Here is a 20,569-nt window from a genome sequence, read left to right as displayed (position 1 = left end):
GATCAACCTTTCATCCATGGTAAAGCAAGAAGGTGTGAGGGATGCCCTGTGTCAAGAATACTGTGTGTCCCAGTATTGGCATATTTGTATGAAAGAAGTGAGAATAAGCAGTGCCTAAATCTTAAGTAACTATGTTCACAGATGACTGAACACCTAGTTAAAACTGTATTTTCACACACACGTTTAAACCCATGGAAATAAAGGTATAAATATCATCTGCATTTCCTTACCTTCTATTGCTGATAGGAGAACTCGGGAATGATCATAAGCGATTACATTTGCATATCTATTCTTTGGTTTGTTTACTTCCAAGTTTGAATGTTCCCATGTGAACTGCTGGCCAGGGTCAATCGACTTTAAAAAAAAAAACAGCACACATACACAAAATCAATACTGAATAACGTCAGATTATAGGCATTTATCACAAGTAACAAACATGATTTAAAAAGAAAATTTTGAAGTTACGCTTCATCAAGATGATCCTAGCTGTGAAGCTGAACACTGATATAACCAGAATAAGATGAAGTGATTAATCATTGGAAAAAACAGTGATAGTCACCAACATTGATTCAAATGGGGGAAAAAAAATCAATATAGATGTCCTGTTAATAGTGAAAAGGCAGGTTTTTTTTTTTTAAACTTTTCAATTTTCTTCTCTGTTGCTGTAGTCTACAAGTTATCTTAGTCCAATATTCTTTCCAGTTCTGTGAACATTATTTTATCCTGATTCTTCTTCCTATTCTTTCCTTTCTGGAGCTAACCTCACTCTTTAAGGTGACAGAACATTCACTGGACTCACTGGCCACAAGCTCTTCTTTCACCTGCAGGGTTACATCTCGATGGCAACTTAGAATTTTGTCTGCGTCTCTGTAACACTATCACCACCATCACAAGGCAATTTGTACAATTAAAACAGGTAAGAATAACAGTAAGAAGGAAAGTTAGTTAAATCTAATAATCATCTTAGAATACTAATTTATAATCTAATACAGATAGGATCTAATTACTTTTTAACTTACCATTATGTGTTATTATGTTTACAAAGTTTGCTCTATATTCTTCATTTTAAACTTATTTTTTTTTTCTGATTTTTTATGCCTCTCCTGATGCCTTAGTTCAGCCAAAGTTGTTCTATAAAATATATGTTGTATAGCTATAAAATGATATATCAATTTCTTTTTATACAGAACCATTATTTTGAGACTGAATTCAGGTTTTGTTTATAAAACACTGGGAAACTTTTTAATGTCCTGCAGTGTTATAGAAATCAAAGTATTTTTTCTTTCATCATAGCATACTGACACTTTTTAAAGATATAATTTCATGGTATATGGAAACATGAGTTTAGTAATTATAGAAACATGATTTTAAATGACCAAAATCAAGTTTTCAGAACTAATGATATATTAGGTCTATATACCCAAGATGAAATTCTTTAAAAAGCAAAAACACTGCTATATTCATAGAATTTTTAACAGTTATTTTTGATACTGGATATTTTCCATGCTTTTATGTTGATATGTACAACTTGAAAGTAAAATATATCCAACAGCTGTTACAATATTAAGGATGCACACATTTTGTGTTTTAATGGATAGAGTTCAGCACAATAATAAACTCACAAGTGTAAAGAGTAAAGCCTATTAACAGTCATGAATAGCCTCTAAACATACAGAAATTCTCAGCAGTATAGATTGCAACCTCTAATTTACTAGAGGTGATAAGACCCGTTTTCCTTTCTTAGCCTGTGCTAATCTGTGTACAAACTAGTCAATCACTGAACAGTATTCAGCAAAATAATTATCCCTGTCTTAAAAGTCTAAAGAGTAAAGTGATTAGGGGTCCTTCTAGTTTGTTCTTCCAGAGAACCTCATCATCTTCCCTGTAGAATGTACTCCTTTCAGAGTATGCTGTGAGCTAAGGGGAGTTGAAGCATTCAGATGCCCCAACCCTGTGCCTTCTCCACACAAAGCAGCTCCATTTAGTGACCAAGCCCTGTCTTAAAAACTTCTCAACTCCATCCCAAGTCTCTCATTCCCTAAATCACAGTCCTTCAGTAGCTGATGTCTTCTCTAAACCCTCACTCTAATCCATTCTTCATACTTAAGTAGACATTCTAAACCACAGCCCTGAATAGGTTAGGACTGTGTTTAAAACTCTCCACAGACTCTGGGTGGCCTTTGGCTAAAACACTGAAGTCCTTTAGCCACCATCCTACCTAGACACGTTTAGTCATCTTTGTATCTACAAAGATGGCTCAAGAGATGGTTCAACAATTAAAAAAATAAAAATGTTGCTGAGAAAAGTTCATAAAGAGAAATCATGGCGTAATTCTTTCTTATAGCATGGGTGTTAGAGAACAGACTTTGGAGACTGCAATGTATTAATTAGCTTAATACTTTAATATTCATTATCATGACTTAGTAATTAAGAATATGATTGTGAAACTACAACTACCACTGATATTCCATTTTACACTGATGAGCATAATTGAGTACATAAGCTTTTTACACAGTATTCTCCAAAATATTCCACGAAGTTCTTAAACTCACTGATACACAGTCATTCCTTTGATGGAAGACATTACTCCCTCTGATGATCTTGTTACTCAGATTATGGTCATTCATATGTGTAAATGACATACATTTAATTATACCAGTGAAAATGCATCTATCAACTCAAAGACACTATGAATCCATGGTCATTTCCACTCTTGCCAGATATTTTCAGCCCTCAACATGATTTATTTGATACCTACATAGTCAGTTCAGTCAATTCAGTTGCTCAGTCATATCCAACTCTGCACACCCATGGATTGCAGCATGCCAGGCTTCCCTGTCCATCACCAAATCCTGGAGCTTACTCAAACTCATGTCCATCGAGTCAGGGATGCCATCCAACCACCTCATCCTCTGTCATTCCATTCTCCTCCCGCCTTCAATCTTTCCCAGCATCAGGGTCTTTTCCAATGAGTCAGTTCTTCGAGTCAGGTGGCCAAAGGATTGGAGTTTCAGCTTCAACATCAGTCCTTCAATGAATATTCAAGACTGATTTCCTTTAGGATGGACTGGTTGGATCTCTTTGCAGTCCAAGAGACTCTCAAGAGCCTTTTCCTACACCACAGTTCAAAAGCATCAATTCTTTGGTGCTCAGCTTTCTTTATAGTCCAACTCTCATATTCATACATGACTACTGGAAAAACCATAGCCTTGACTAGACGGACCTTTGTTGGCAAAGTGATGTCTCTGCTTTTTAATATGCTGTCTATGTTGGTCATGACTTTTCTTCCAAGGAGCAAGCATCTTTTAATTTCCTGGCTGCAGCCACCATCTACAGTGATTTTGGAGCCTAAGAAAATAAAGTCTGTCACTGTTCCCATTGTTTCCCCATCTATTTGCCATGAAGTGATGGGACCAGATGCCATGATCTTAGTTTTCTAAATGTTGAGTTTTAAGCCAGCTTTTTCACTCTCCTCTTTCATTTTCATCAAGAGGCTATTTAGTTCCTCTTCACTTTCTGCCATAGTGGTGGTGTCATCTGCATATCTAAGGTTATTGATATTTCTCCTGGAAATCTTCATTCCAGCTTTTGCTTCCTCCAACCCAGCATTTTGCATGATGTACTCTGCATATAAGTTAAATAAGCAGGGTGACAATATACAGCCTTGACATACTCCTTTCCCAATTTGGAACCAGTTTGTTGTTCCATGTACAGTTCTAACTGTTGCTTTTTGATCTGTATAATATTTCTCACGAGGTAGGTCAGGTGGTCTGGTATTCCCATTTCTTTAAGAATTTTCCAGTTTTTTGTGATCCACACAGTCAAAGGCTTTGGAAAGTTTACAACTTGGTAATGGAAACACAAGTTGTATATCATGTATGTTAATATATTAAAGGCTTAAAGTGCAAATCAGGAGATGAAGACTTGTAGGCAATAGGATAATGATAGTAGTACCTGCCAGGTGATTATGCTTTTCCATGCAGTATCCTGTTTAAATTTCACAAGTTTTGCAAGGTTTAGGTACTGTTTTTTCCTCTGTTATGAAGATAAGGAAATGGAAGTAAAGAAAGACTAATTCAACCAATTTTACTGAGGGACTTCTCTGTGGCAGGTGTTTTGGTCATTAACTAATTTGGTCACATGGTGAAATTCCATATATTAACCCTGTAACCCAGGTTTGGGTGATTTCAAAATCCACTGATGATTAACAGCTGGTAATTCCTAATCCATGGCGCCACTTCACTATCCAGAAAGCCACTGCAAAGTAAAGAAGCCCATCCTTTATCTTATCAGTACAAATATTTCTTTCTAACTGATCATCCTGCATGTATGACCAGGCCACTCAAGATGCCTGTTCTCTTGCTCTCTGTATATCCCCTGATCCACCAATGCCTGCTTCATCTACTCCTATTCAGTGCCTGACCTTCCTACACTCTTGCTCCGGGCTGCAGCCAGGGATTGTTCTAATCTTCAGATGAGAGCATCTCCACCTGATGGCTTATCAGAAAGAAGGTTAGGGGTGGGCCCCTCCGCTAGTTTCCCGTAACCTACATGGCAACCTGAAGTCAGTTCACCTGTAACCAGTTACCATCCCCTCCCCTATTGTGAAGACTGCTGCCATGTTCTGCCTACCACTGTCTGCCATCTGCACCCAGTGGGGTGTTGCTCCAGGACGCTGCTTCAAGACACGTAAGTCCCCCCATTCATTAAACCACTGATGTCTCTGTTGCCAACTCCAGACTCTTTCTTCAGTCTTGAGGCTGGGCAAACACAGGTCTGGCGGCCCTGTGGAGTGAAGCTCAACAACTGGTAGAGTGACCAGGAGACTGAGGAAACTCCTGTGAGTACCAGGATGCCGGGAAGGCAGGCCTGGGAATGGGAAGCTGTGGGCCCATCTTCGGATATGTGGGGCCTGAAAGTTGCAGATATGGGGCCGGGGTGGCTGTCCAGTAATGTGGAGCCTGAAAGTTGCGGGGGTGATTCTGGGGTGGCCGTCCACCTGTCTGTGGGGCCCTGTGGTGGCTGTCTTTGACGAATGGGGGTCACCAAGAGAGTACAGAGAACTCACAGACACCCCAAGGCTGTTGGGGAGATAGATGTTGGCTGCTATTACAGTGGGATAAAAGTGGTGAGTGGCTGTGGGCTGGCTGTTGTTTTTTTGTGTTCAGAAAGTCGAGGAGGCTGAGCTAACAGTCTAGTTGAAGGTTAAGTGTTGATTCGAGTTCTTCTCATTAAAGTGAGCCATGTGAATGTGAGTGAATGCCACATATTAATGTCTATTACTGCTATTTACTTAAAGTGAACTGGTTACTTAGAAACCGGAAAAAAAAAGAATCCCTGAAAGTGTTCAAGGTGGGATTCTTTTGACATTATAAACTGGTTTTTGCATATGCAGTAAGAGGAAGTTAGCTTTCTAGAAGGAATTGGTATTTCTCTTCTTGTTCCTTTGATAATAAGTAATGGACCTGGGTTCACAGGAACTTTAATCATCTGATCCCTGAGAGTGAAGAAAAAATAAAAATAAAGAGGCCTTTTTAAACTCTGGCTGGAAACCTGTGAAATCTGTTTCTATATAGATATATACCTGTGCGTACCTTAGAAATGGGTCTGCTGCCTCTAAAGGGCATGGTCAGGATTGGTTTGTGGATGAGCTGCTTAACTTGATTAAGAGAAATTAAGTGTGTATATAAATTCCCTGATATCTCTGCTGTTGACTCTGGGCTTTCTCTTTGGGGTTGAAGTGGGGCAAGTACAGGCCTTGGAGGCAGGTGCAGGGTGCAGGCCAACAGTGTCATTCTGGGGCAATTACATAAGAGATCAAGTTTTAAAAATGAGGTTGGCTTCACATGGATGATAAAGCAGATGGGATGCGGCTTACATTTATACTCATTTTACACGGATCAAACAAACATTGATTAAATAATGCTGACTTGTCTTTGTGCAACACACACTCATCCATCTGTATCTGTCTGTCTGACTGAACGCTCAGCAATACACAGCCTAGGTCATTATTTTGGAGCTTGTCAGGCTGCTGAGAGCAGTAAACTCAGTAAAAAAGAATAACTACTGAAAGTAGATGAAGTATCAGAAGAGATTTTATATTAAAAAAATTGAGGAAAATAAAATTTCAATTATCCATGTTAATGAAGCAATATATCATGGATGAATAGGACTCTAGTATTCAAAACCCAATCTTCAGGCTCTCCTTAGTGCTAAATGATGACACTATTGTTTTGCTTCTTTGTTTTCTGGCTTCTCTTGCTGAAATCTTACCAAGGAAGAATGAAATGGCCAAGTGGACAAGGAGCAACACAGGTCTTAAGTGATACAGGAGTTATATCTTTGGCCAATCCATCATGACCACATACCTACCTACTATAAAATTAGGCTGAGGTCTCCCAAATATTATTCAAAACAATCTGAAATAAGCATCCTTTTTCCTAATGTTCCTAATGGATCTAATCATTTCTTGCTGTTAGTATTTGGATTTATTTCCTGAGTACTTGGTTTTGATTCTCAGGTATTTCCACTTATCTTTCTGTGTCTGTTTATCCAGACATTGAGTGGGATCCACCTCCTTCTTGGTACTCAATCCAAAATTCTACCCCCTTGAACCAAAATCTTGATCAGGTCATCTTCATCCTCCCCTAAGAATTTTGCGAGTTGGAAAAGAAGAAAGGTAGATATATTTGACCCAAAGTTGATTGATGGACTTTTAAATAAGTTGCATGAAATGCGGACATTACATTGTCACAAAATTTATAAACAATGCTATTTCATAATATTTACTTTTGTTTCTCCAATCAGTATGGCCCTTCAAGGTGTGCTGGATGAACCCTATGTGGGTTTTTTTTTTTAACCAAGATGCTAAACCATTCTACACTGCCTCCCTGTCTGCACACTTGGTACATTACACAGGCTCCTTCAGACATGTAAGTCCTCCATCCATTAAACCACTGATGTCTCTGACGCTGACTCTGGGCTCTTTCTTGAGGCTGGGCAAGCACAGGTCTGGCGGGCCTGCCAGGTGCAGCCCAACAACTGGCAGAGCGACCAGGAGACCTAAGAAACTCCTGTGAGCGCTGGGACGCTCAACAGTTTTTGAGAATCTCAATAGTTTTTGACTGAATCACTCTTAAAGCTAACAGAAGATGGCTAGCCATCTTCAACTCAAGTGCTTAGCTATACTGAGAAAAAGTGACAAAATAAAAGGAAAATCCCCTTGTTACTTAGAGAAGGGAAAGCCCCAACTAAACACTTGCTAATATCAAATACTTTGAATCTATGCAGTCTTTAACTTGATGGTCTGAAAGTTCTAATTTTTTCTTTAATCAACTGTAACTTTGCCTTAAAATAGGTAAGAGAAAAATATATGTCAGTGGAGATAAAAGCTACCTTTAACTTATGGATTTACCATTTTGCCCTGTGTTCTTGATGAGAAGTTTGAATTAAAATATAATTATTTTATACTGTAACTAACACTTATGGAATGGAGCATTTAGTTTTCATTTACATTTCTTTGTGCTTTACTTATCTCCCATCATTTTATCTTCACAAAGACTCTGGAAATAGTTACCATCATTATCACAGTTCTGTTGATGAGAAAACTACGGTGTAGAGAAGTTAAATTACTTTCTCAGTTTCAGACAGCTACTAGGGAGAGAAATTAGATTTGGGGCAGAGATATTCTGCACCCCGCACCCTTCCCCTGCCCTCATTTGAGTGACTAGCCACCATGATATGTGTTGTCTCTGGCCAAGCTGGAAAAGGCTTCTGGACTGTTTCACACATGCCTTTCAATTTTTCTCCTAAAACACAATGGGAAATCTAGGAACAAAAGTTTCTGTAGTGCTTCTGATCTGTATTTATAATTTTAAACTCAAAACAAGAAAGTGCTCATAAATTTGCAAATCAGATTACAGTCATTGAGTAAAATTACATCTTGATATGAGTGACCTTTTATGACAAAGCTGAAGTCATTTTACAGCAAAGCTCTTAAATATGGTTTAAAATTTCAACTTCTCTATCCAGAAGAAAAATATAATTCACATGTGCAGAACACCATACAAGTTGCTCTGTGTTCCATTTCTCATTCCACCAAGAGAAAACCTCAAAATATTCCCTTTAGAAACTCAAAAGAGAAACCACAAAAAAGATACATCCTGGTTTTGTATGTTTTGAAACTACAACATTTAATTATATAGAACTAAGAAAAAAAAGCGACTTGACTAGCCAAACTATGGGTCAGACTAAGTATTCTTTATACAGGGAGATGAACTTTCATTGACCTTAACCTTCAGAAAAATACTATCTGTCCACATAATTCCCCATCAATAGGTTCATTTGGTCTTCACTGTGGTTTGCCCCCAGATATTCTCAAGTTTTATTTATTTATTTATTGAGGTTTAGAAGAAGAGTCTGCCATTGACTACATATTTTTGCAATGAATCCTTTTTATTTTTTTAATATTAATTCTCTTTTGGGCATGTTTTTCCTTTTTAAACTTGAAATATAGTTGATTTAAAATGTGTCAGGTATATATCAAAGTGATTCAGTTATACATAGGTATATTCTTTTTCCAGATTCTGTTTTCTATTCAGTTTCTGTTTTGTAAAGAAGTTCATTTGTATCATGTTCTAGATTCCATGTATAAATGATGTCATATTTGTCTTTGTCTAACTTAATTTAGTATGATAACCTCTAGGTCTACAAGCGATGCTGCAAATGGCATTATTACATTCTCATTTTTATGGCTGAGTAATATTCCATTGTGTATACATATACTACATCTTCATTATCCATTTATCTGTTGATGAACATGTAGGTTGCATCCATGTCTTGGTTATTGTGAATACTGCCATTATGAACACTGGGGTGCAGGTATCTTTTCAAAGTAGTTTTTTTTCCCCAGATATATGCCCAGGAGTGGGATTGCTGGATCATATAGCAGCTCTTTTTTTTTTTTTTATAGTTTTTAAATTTCTATACTGCTATATACCAATGTACATTCCTATCAACAGTGTAGGGGAGTTTCCTTTTCTCCACACCCTATCCAGCATGTATTATTTGTAGGCTTTTTAATGATATGGCCATTCTGACCAGTGTGAGGTGATACTGGATTTTACTTTAGATTTGTATTTGTCTAATAATTAACAATGCCGGGCATCTTTTCACCTTGGCTATATGTGTGTCTTCTTTGGAGAAATGTATGATTGGTTTTCTCCTCATTTTTCTATTGGGTTGATTATTGTTTCTATGGAGTTGTATGAACTGTTGTGTGTGTATATCGGAAATTAAGTCCTTATTGCTTGCATGACTTATGAATTTCATCTCCTAGTCCATAGGCTGTCTTTCCATTTTGTTTATGGTTTCCTTTGTAATCTTTGGCCCAAAGATCACAAGTTTGATTAGGTCCCATTTGTTTATTTCTATTGCTTTGGGAGACTGAACAAAGAAAATATCACTAAGATTTACCTTAGAATGTTTGATTATGTTCTCTTCTAGGAGTTTTATCGTGTCATGTCTTTTGTGCATGATGTCAGAGTATGTTCTAACTTCACTGATACATGTGCAGCTGTCCTGCTTTCCCAATACCACTTGCTGAAGACACTCTCTTTCCCATTGATTATTCTTTCCTTCTTTGCTGAAATTTAATTGACTACAGGTGTGTGAGTTTATTTTTGATTTCTCTATTCTGCTTCATTGATCCACTTGTCATTTGTGAGCCAATACCACCATTCTGGTTACTGTAGCTTTGTAGTACTCTTTTAAGTCTGGCAGGATTATGCCCTCAACTTTATTCCTTTCCCCCAGGACTGTTTTGGTAATTCTGGGTGTTTTATGGTTCCATATAAATTTTAGAATTATTTATTCTAGCTCTGTGAAAAATGTCATGGGTAATTTGGTAGGGATCACACTAAATCTGTAGATTGCTTTGGGCAGTATGACCATTTTAACAGTATTGATTCTTCCAATCCAACAGCATGGTATATTTTTCCATTTCTTTGAATCACTGTTAATTTCCTTTATCAGTGTTCATAGTTCTCAGTATATAAGCCTTTTATCTCTTTGATCAGGATTATTCCTAAGTATTTTATTTTGTTTTTTTTAAAGGGATCTTTTTTTTAACTTTCCCTTTCTGATATTTCATTGTTAATGTGAAGAAATGTAACTATCATCCTCTGTTGTCCCCTTCTCCTCCTGCCTTCAATCTTTCCCAGCATCAGGGTCCTTTCCAGTGAGTTGGTTCTTTGCATGAGGTGACAACAGTATTAGAGCTACAGCTTCAGCTTCAGTTGTTCCAATTAATTCAGGACTGATTCCTTTAGGATGGACTGGTTTGATCTCTTGCAGTCCAACGAACTCTCAAGAGTCTTCTTCAACACCACAGTTCAAAAACATCAACTCTTCAGCGCTCAACTTTCTTTGTGATCCAACTCTCACATCAATACATGACTATGGCAAAAACCATAGCTTTGACTGCATGGAACTTGCTGGCAAAGTAATGTCTCTGCTTTTTAATATGCTGTCTAGGTTTGTCATAGCTTCTCTTCACAAGAGCAAGTGTCTACTAATTTCATGGCTGCAGTCACCATCTACAGTGATTTTGGAAACCAAAAAAAGAAAGTCTGTCACAGTTTCCATTGTTTCCCCCTCTCTTTGTCATGGAGTGATGGGACCAGATGCCATGATCTTCATTTTTTGAATGTTGAGTTTTTAGCCCACTTTGTCACTCTTCTCTTTCATCAAGAGACACTTTAGTTCCTGTTTGCTTTCTGCCATTAGGGTGGTGTCATATGACTATTTGAGGTTATTGACATTTCTCCTGGCATCAATGATGAAAAAGAGGAAATTTAAAAATGTCTTGAGATAAATGACAGACCGATTTTCTGTCTGGATGATATGTCCATTGATGTAACTGCTGCAGTGTTAATGTCTGCGGGTATAACTGTATTCCTGCCAATTTCTTCATATTTACTTAGGTGCTCCTGTATTGGGTGCTTATATGTTAATGAATGTAATATCCTCTTCTTGTATTGATCCTGTTATCAATATACAGTGTCCTTCTTTATCTTTCTTTATGGACTTTGTTTTAAAGTCTGTTTTGTCTGATAGGAATATTGCCACCCTTGCTTTTTTGTCATTTCCATTTGCATAAAATGCCTTTTTCTTTCTATCCCCTCACTTTCAATCCATGTGTGTCCTTTGTCTTAAAGTGGTCTTGTAAATAGCATAGTGTAAGGTCTTGTTTTATTATTCAAACTGCCACTCTTTTGGTTGGAGCATTTAGCCCATTGACTTTTAAGGACCCCAAGAACTGTAGCCAGTCAGGCTCTTCTGTCCATGGGATTTCCCAGGGAAGAATACCAGAGTGGGTTGCTATTTCTTTTTCCAGGAGATCTTCCCAAGACAGGGATCTAACCTGTGTCTCCTACATTGCAGGTGGTTCTTTAGTGCTGAGCCAGCAGGGAAGCCCACTTATTCCATTATTTCTAAAACAAGGTTGATTACTGTAGACTTACAGAAATCTTTCAAGACCTAAAGTTCTTGTCAATATTTAATAATAACATACCAGGAAAGTCCAGAACACTTGAATCAATACACTAAATCACCCATTTACACCACTAGGAAAGATCAGTGACTGGAATTTTTTCTCGATTGCCTCTTAAGAATCCTGAGAAAGTCAATCAGGAAAAAACAAAAACCAAAACGAACCACTACAAGTAAAAGAATGTCGAGATTCACTAAGTCATTTTAAATGAGATTTAACCATGAGAGAAAAACTAGAAGTCAACATCCCCAAGCTTTTTAAAGGGCAGATAGTTAGTACCTTACATTTTGAGCTTAGGAATAAAATGGCTACAAATATCTGGGGGTCAAGTCCTAAGAAGTCACTTTATGCTTAAGTATTTCAAATCATGATGCCATTGAGTGAAACTGTGTCTGATTTGTTTGTAGGTAATTTTATTGGACTTTGTGAAATTTTCCAGAATGTTTATATACTCTTAACTTTAAAAGGACAAAAAAATTGTGCTTCACTGTTTATATGTCTGAAATCACCCATCCTAATCATATACAAGCTTATTTACTGAGGAACTACAAGGTTATGTTTTGTCCCACAAGATCTGTTCCTATTTAATGTAGACTTAAAATCTCTTACTGCCATAACACAGTCCTGCATAGACCAGGCTGTGTGTGTATAACACCCACTGTGTGTACCCAGAACGGTCATTCATTCCTATTGTAATCACTCTAACCATGGTAGCCTCTGTTCCTTCTCTTGTGGATACTGGACATCTTTCTCCACATCGAGTCCTAATGGAAAGCAACACCTGCACTGCTTCTTGGAGATACTGTTCCCAGTCTCAGATTTCACGATTCCCTGGGCATGTGTTGAAGACTGTGATTCTTGTCTAATGGTTTCAAGTGGAAAGTCCCAAAGGCCAAATCTTTGCCAGCTAAGTCTCTGGAATGCAATGATGCAAGGCAAATTTCCCAAACCTTCTTAGTTTTTCCATACTGTAGCCCCTCTCTATGGTCTTCCCTGATAGCTCAGCTGGTAAACAATCCTCCTGCAATGCAGAAGACCCCCATTCAATTCCTGGGTTGGGAAGATCTGCTGGAGAAGGGATAGGCTACCCACCCCAGTATTCTTGGGCTTCCCTTGTGGCTCAGCTGGTAAAGAATTCACCTGCAATGTGGAAGACCTAGATTGGGAAGATCCCCTGAAGAAGGGAACGGCTACTCACTCCAGTATTCTGGCTTGGAGAATTCCATGGATATTCTATGTAGCCCTCTCTCTTTAAGGGTAGGATATCTATATATTCTGGATTTTAAGTGTTTCGATCAGTAACAGTATCTGCCTTTTTTTTTTTTTTTTTTTTTACAGTGAATACCAGGATGTTTTCTACTTGATTTTCCAATGAGGTTCCAATATTCTACTTCTTGTGGCTAGAGGGGACCCCTGTTGAATGCTCTATTTGCTTTAACAGGTTTTCCTGTTAATTTATATTTCTTCTGTATTCTTTTTTCTTTCCTTTTGTGATTAGGTGATTTTCTTTTTTGTTATACTGGTGTTCTCTTCTCTTTGGTTTTTGTGAATATATTGTCTGTTTATAATTTGTGGTTACTGTGGTTTTTCAAGTATGTTAACCCATTATTACATTTATTTGTTTTAGAGTGGTAGGCATATGAGCTCAAACACATTCTTTAAAAAAAAAGAAAGAAAATACACATTTTTCTCACTCCATTCCCCTACATTTTATGATTTTTTTTACTGTCCTCTTTTATATCTCTTTGCTATTTATTACAGTTATCATCACTTTTACTATATATATATGTGTGTGTGTGTGTGTATATTTAATTCTGTGTACTGCCTTATTGAAATGATACACTTTCCAGTTGTGATTTTTCTCTTTCCTATAGATTCTTGCTGCTTTTTTATTTAGAGATTACCTTTCAATATTTCTTTTTGGGTACATTTAGTACTGCTGTATTCTTTTAGCTTTTGATTGAGAATTTCTTTCTCTCTCCTAAGTAATAATCTCTGCTGAGTATCCTAGGTTGCAGGATTTTCTTTTTCAGAGATTTGAATATACCTTGCTGTTCCCTTCTAGACTGCAATGTTTCTCTAGAGAAATCAGTCAATAGCTTTATGGCAGTTCCCTTGTTATTAATTCTGTTTTCTCTTGTTGCCTTTAGAATCCTTTCAGTATCTTTAACTTTTAATATATCATGGTGTAAGTCTGTATTTAAAGTACCTTTAAGGTAATTATTTGATACGTACATTCTTACTGTCATTTTGTTAATTGTGTTGTATTTTTGTTGTTTTGTGCTTTGATGACTATCTTTAGTGTTATGTTTGGATTCCTTTTACATTTGTTTGTGTGTACATCTATTACAGACACTGATTGTGGTTACCATGAGGTTTTTGTACAGTCCTGTGTATATGTCTGTGTATGTGTGTATAAAATTATTTTGCTAATTTCTTAATTTCAAATGTACTTTTTAATACTTTGCATTTCTACTCTCTTTTGTTCATGATTACTGCTTTTGATATCATATTTCACATCTAGTTATTCTGTGTGTGGATATTTCCTACTTTTACTGTATGTATGCCTTTATTAGTGAGCTTTTTCCTTTTGTAATTTTCTCATCCTAGTTGTGGCCTTTTCTGTTTTGCCTAGAGAACTTCCTTTAACATTTGTTTTAAAGCTGGTTTAATGGTACTGGATTATTTTGGCTTTTGCTTGTCTGCAAAACTTTTGATTTCTCCATTAAATCTTAATGAGAGCCTTGCTAGGTACAGTTATTTTCTATTGTACATTTTTACCTTTCTACACTTTAAATACATTTGTGCCATTTATGAAACCTTGTTTTTAAAAATTCTCATGCATTTATATTCTTTCTCTCCATTTTGAGAACAGTAAATTAATATGTATCAATTTGAAAAAGACCCAAGTTGCATAGTTGTGAACACTGCACAATTAGCAGAGAGCTGCAATTGACATAATGAGTATTTGCTTTAAAGAAAACAGTGTGAGTTCTGTTGAATCCAATGATACTTTATAAACTGAAATGTGAGGAAGGGGTGGGAAGTATGGTAATGAGCAGAGTCGAGGATTCAGAATCTAGGGTGCTTGCTTCCCCTTTCACCCCAGTTAGCTCTGGCACGTCATGTACTTGGGCCTGTTTGCTTTATGTTCCTTTTCTCAATTGTTGTCAGCCAAGTATCATGCTTGTGCCTTCATTTTTCTCTCTGTACCTAATTACTTAACAGAACTTCCTAAGTCTTTTCCTATAAATGTACATCTCATTTAGGCCACTATTCAGAGGCTGAAGGACTGAAATAGGGACTTTTCAAGGTTCTCATTATTAACTAATGAATGGATGTGGGCATTTCCCTTTAAGAGTAGAAGTATGTATAATTTAATAACATACCACACTCATTGGAGGCATCAAAAAGTGTTTCAGTCAAGTGTTTTTTGTATATAATTAATTTTTTTCTTTAAATAAGTGATAATACTGTACAACTTTAAATGTCGCCTAAAGATTTGAAACGAAATTGACTCTAACTTATTATGTAACAAATAGTTATAGAAAATTACTTCAACTAATGATGTCTTTATTTGCATTATTGCAGTTGATATGTAGAGAAGCATAAAAGATAAATTATACTTATAGTAGGGCTTCCCTGGTGGTTCAAATGGTAAAGAATCTGCCTCTAATGCAGGAGACCTGGGTTTGATCCCTGCATAGGGAAGATCCCCTGGAGGAGGGCATGCAACTCACTCCAGTATGCTTGCCTGGAGACTCCCCAAGAACACAGGAGCCTGGCAGGCTACAGTCCACGGGGTCATATAGAGTCAGACATGACTGAGTGACTAAATACAAGCATATACTTACAGTAAACATTCAGCAATATTAGGTGAGTAAATATTTGAGGTTGAATTAGTTTTTTTATCCTGAGGATAGCATTTACTTCTACATTTACATGTAACTTACCCTAATTTACTGTGGTTTCAAATTTACAAAACAATAGTAACAATGATACTGGATTCTTTTCACTCAGTAGGACAAAGCTTTGTGATCTCAAGTATGCAGATGCATTTTTTCCTCTTGATATATGTGACTCTGGAAGATTTATTTTTTGAGTGACTCAAGTAAGAGTTCAAAAAGGAGATACAGTGTTAATATCTAAAGAATATTAGAAACTCAAATTAAAAAAAAATATGATACCTTTTAAACCAAATGTTTTAGGTTTCAGCTGTTTATTGCTTGCTTCAAATTAAACTGAATAATAATAATAAAAAGTGGGGATGGACAATTATAGTGGATCTTACAGACTAGAGCTTCATGGAGAATCATTTTATGATTCACAGACTAGGATTTCTGATGTTATTTGGAAAAGCAAAAGGAATTAAGAATTTTCCAGACTATTTAGGGCAAGAAAATGTTATTAGAAATGTATTAACTGCTCTGATTAAAGAGATAAAGTTGATTGAATTGGTAGAAAGTAATTACAATGTTTATAGAGAGAATTGTCTATAGGTAACAAACAAAATTACTAAATGCAATCGATGCACAGCATGTAGCTGAGTAATTCACAGTGGCATTTCTTTTCCATGAATAAAAGAGCACTGGATTTTGGTACTGAATTAACAAGATGAATGCATTTATTCCTCATCACTCTTTGTAAATGCTGACACATCTGTTTAGATGCAAAAGTAGTAAGTGAAATAAAATGTTTAAGACAATTGTTGCAAAATTATCTCTAAAAGAAAAGCTAAGTGTTTCTATCCACTGACTTATGTACGAACATGTGTTTCAGTTAGGGGCATCTTATTATCCCAGTTTATACCAGCTATCCCAGTTTAATTGTCAATAGGACCAACTTTCACTCTTACTGTGTTCATTCTCACTTTGAACAAAAAATTATAAGGTTAGAGCAGGCTCCATGTACTTCATATCCACACCTACAACCACACCTACATCTTGGGATCTTGGTGATTTCATGATACAGTGTTATAACCACCATAGCCAGGGGAGTACATATATATGGAAAGAGAGAAAGAGACGATAGACAGATGGCAAGATCTGCTTACTAAGTTCACATACAAATTATCTTGTGGGAAAAGTAAACAAAGCAATTTCTGCAGAATAAGAGCTACTCTACTCATTTACTCTGTTTACACAGGAGTGGGATATGAAAATCAGAATGATAGAAAGTGGCTGGACTGACCCAGTGATTCCTATGAAACTGTACAGAAGACAGGAAAAAAAAAAGGAACCAGAATTTCATTCTTAATATATATTTACCTTGCTCTCTACTAGTCCAGCAATTTAGACTATTCAGATTTATATTTATACACACCACACACACACATACTTTTCCTTCTGGGGCAGGCTGGCAGAAGGCAGAAACCTGATGGTATACTAAGCTGGCTGGATGTGTGTTCAATTGTGAAGGAAAAGAATGAAGTTAAGGAACTGACTTTATACACTGATCACTCCATACAAATCTTTAATTTTTTGTGTCTAACATATATTTTTAAACTATTATGAAAACAGGTATAATTGGCTATACTTTCTTTTTTTATGCTCTATAAACATAAGTTTATTGCTTGACTATCACTCAATTCCACCATCACGTCTTCAAATAGTACATGTTTTAAAGTATTAGAACATATATTAACGTATGTTTTAAAATCTGCATTAACATACTTAAATTCTAAGTCAGGGGTAGATAAATTAAGTTATAGATGCATAGAAAATGGAGGATCAGAGAGGATGGCAACCATGACTTTCTGGTCCTTTCAGAAGGATGGTGGCATCCAGTCATCACAGCTTGATGACATGGGTGTTAAAATCACACAACTAATGAAGGTGAGGTCCCTGGAAATAAGTCAACAATCAGAAGTTTATAAAACTAAGAATCTGGTTCTGGAGTAAAGTGACCTTATCAAAGGTACTGAATTTCATGATCTGGAAGCTTAGTTTAGGATCAATTTGCCTTCCTCAACTGACTCCCATTCATCTTACTGCACACCTTCTTTAAACTAAGCTAGTCACTGATTCATCATCCCCTAGGGTTAGACATTAGAGACACCATCAGGCACTAAACTTTGCTTAAATGCCTTGAAAGTGAAAAACATGTTTGTCTACTAGACAAATGTATAGGGCAGTCATTATATAGTTCTTTGCAACAATGAAAAAAGTAGGTAATAGTTTTAATATATAATAGATGGTTACTTACTATTGAAGTATTCTATATCTACTGACATAAAGATGTCCACTTTTACTAAGTTTAAAAAGAAAAACTATAAAACATTACTATTATTAAAATTCTTGGACTTCCCTGGTGGCTCAGATGGTAAAAAATCCGCCTATAATGTGAGAAACCTGGGTTAATCCCTACATTGGGAAGATCCCCTGGAAGAGGGCATGACAACCCATTCCAGTATTATAGCCTGGAGAATGCCCATGGACAGAGGAGCATGGTGGGCTACAGTCCATGGGGTTGCAAGGAGTTGGACATGACTGAACGGCTAAGCACAAACAAAACAAATTATTAAAATATGTAAATTTATATACACTGCAGATATGGATATAGACATATGGATATAGATACACAAATCAATATAAAAACCTAGAATGTTATACATCAATGCTACCATCACTTATTTCTTGGATGTGAAGTAGATAATGTTAATTAAACAAGGAGGAAATTAGATTGAGTGGCTCTAAACCCATGGCAGTCTACATAAGTAAACCAAAACCTAAGCCTCTAAGAATTTCCCTGGTAACTCAGACGGTAAAGCGTTTGCTTACAATGTGGGAGACCCGGCTTCGATCCCTGGGTCGGGAAGATCCTCTGGAGAAGGAAATGGCAACCCACTCCAGTACTCTTGCCTGGAGAATCCCGTGGACAGAGGAGCCTGGTAGTCTACAGTCCATGGGGTCGCAAAGAGTCGGACATGACTGAGTGACTAAACTATGTACTTTAAGGTTATGAAATCAAAATACTAAGGAAAACCAATCACACACAGCCATCAAGGCTTTAAGCCACAGCCCATCAATAATTTGTTTACTTTTTGCTTCCACTGTTTTTTTTTGGTATGTCTCTCCCCAGCTGCTGCCTGCTGAGTGTTCCTAACCACTCTAGGTTTAGTGCTGCCCTATTTGCATAAAGTTTTGCTCAAACTCTTCATAATTCTAAATGTATTTCTGTTTATCATTTAACTGTAATTATTTTAATATTTTATGTTTATCTTGTTTTTAAATTTTTCATCTTGTAAACATAGTACTACGTCCAAAATGGGAGGAAAAGGGTATTGAAGGACATTCTTCACAACTGCATGTCTGACTTCCTCTTACTATGGTCAGAGGCAAAACCAACAGATTATAGGACTCAACATTCTGGATGGTGTTTTGTGAAATCTATGTCAAGTTTTCAGCAGGCTTCTATGGCCATCTATGGAGTTAAAGCTCAGTGTAGACTTACAACCAAGAAAAAACGCTGGAATGGCCAAGACAGGACTTAATCATCTCCCTCTAACCTCATCAGAGAGTGGTACTGAGAAGTAATCAGGTTAAAGTGGTTCTGATTTTGATTATGATGACAGTATCATCATTATGCATGGAATCTCATGTAATTTTAAAACATTTAGGTAGATACTCTTGGTTCAGACACTAAGTCCTGTCTGACTCTTTGCAACCCCATGGACTGTAGCAGGCCAGGTTTCCCTGTTCTTCACTATCTCCCTGAGTTTTCTCAAACTAATGTCCACTGAGTTGATGATGCCATCCAACCATCTCATCCTCTGTCGTCCCCTTCTCCTCCTGCCATCAATTCTCCCCAGCATCAGAGTCTTTTCCAATGAGTCAGCTCTTTGCTCAGGTGACCAAAGTACTGAAGCTTCAACTTCAAAACTTCAGCATCAGTCCTTCCAATGAATATTCAGGGTTGATTTCCTTTAGGATTCACTGGTTTGATCTCCTTGCAGTCCAAGGGACTCCCAGGAGTCTTCTCCAGCATCACAGTTTGAAAGCATCAGTTTTTCCATGCTCAATATTCTTTCTGCTACCACCCTCACATCCATACATGGCTACTGGAAAAACCACAGCTTTAACTATAAGGACCTTTGTTCGAAAAGTGACGTCTCTGCTTTTTAATATGCTGTCTAGGTTGGTCATAGCTTTCCTTTCACAGAGAAAGTGTCTTTTAATTTCATGGCTGCAATCACCATCTGCAGTGATTTTGGAGCCCAGGAAAATAAAATCAGCCACTAGTTCCTTTGTTTCTCCATCTATTTGCCATGAAGTGATGGGACCAGATGCCATGATCTTCATTTTTTAAATGTTGAGTTTTAAGTCAGCTTTTTCTTTCTCCTCTTTCACCCTCATCAAGAGGCTCTTCAGTTTCTCTTTGCTTTCTGCCATAAGGGTGGTGTCATCTGCATATCTGAGGTTGTTGATATTTCTCCCAACAGTCTTGATTCCAGCTTTTGACTCATGCAGGGCAACATTTCGTATGATGTAATCTGCATGTAAGTTAAATAAGCAGGATGACAATATATAGTCTTAAAGTACTCCTTTCTCAATTTAGAACCAGTATGTTGTTTCATGTGCAGTTCTGACTATTGCTTCCTGACCTGTATACAGGTTTCTCAGGAGAAAGGTAAGGTGGTCTGGTATTCCCGTTTCTCTAAGAATTTTCCGCAGTTTGTTGTGATCCACACAGTCAAAGGCTTTCACATAGTCAATGAAGCAGAAGTAGATGTTTTTCTGGAATTCCCTTGCTTTTCCTATGATCCATCGGATGTTGGCAATTTGATCTCTGGTTCCTCTGGCTTCCCTAAATCTAGCTTGTACATCTGAAATTTCTCGGTTCACATACTGTTGAAGTCTAACTTGAAAGATTTTGAGCATTACCTCACTAGCATGTGAAATGAGTACAATTGTGTGGTAGTATGAATATTCTTTGGCATTGCCTTTCTTTGGGATTGGAATGAAAACTGACCTTTTGCAGTTCTGTGGCCACTGTGAGTTTTCCAAATTTGCTGGCATA

The 20,569-nt window shown here is 37.0% G+C and overlaps 1 protein-coding gene and 1 pseudogene across 7 annotated transcripts in view; both read right to left on the bottom strand.

Annotated features, from left to right (window-relative positions):
* PTPRD (protein tyrosine phosphatase receptor type D) overlaps positions 1-20,569 on the bottom strand; it is a 541,703-nt gene that overhangs the window by 81,493 nt on the left and 439,641 nt on the right. For all 7 annotated transcript variants that reach the window (XM_065907691.1, XM_065907693.1, XM_065907692.1 and 4 more), the window contains one exon: positions 231-354. In XM_065907691.1, the coding sequence (XP_065763763.1) occupies positions 231-354 (124 nt within the window). The remainder of the gene's footprint in view (positions 1-230; positions 355-20,569) is intronic.
* On the bottom strand, positions 12,229-13,788 carry LOC136148718 (basic immunoglobulin-like variable motif-containing protein pseudogene; annotated as a pseudogene).

Source organism: Muntiacus reevesi, chromosome 17, assembly GCF_963930625.1.
Source record: "Muntiacus reevesi chromosome 17, mMunRee1.1, whole genome shotgun sequence".
NCBI classification, from domain to species: Eukaryota; Metazoa; Chordata; class Mammalia; order Artiodactyla; family Cervidae; genus Muntiacus; species Muntiacus reevesi.
The sequence above is the reverse complement of the archived record's forward strand: the minus strand, read 5'-3'. Positions and strand labels throughout refer to the sequence as shown.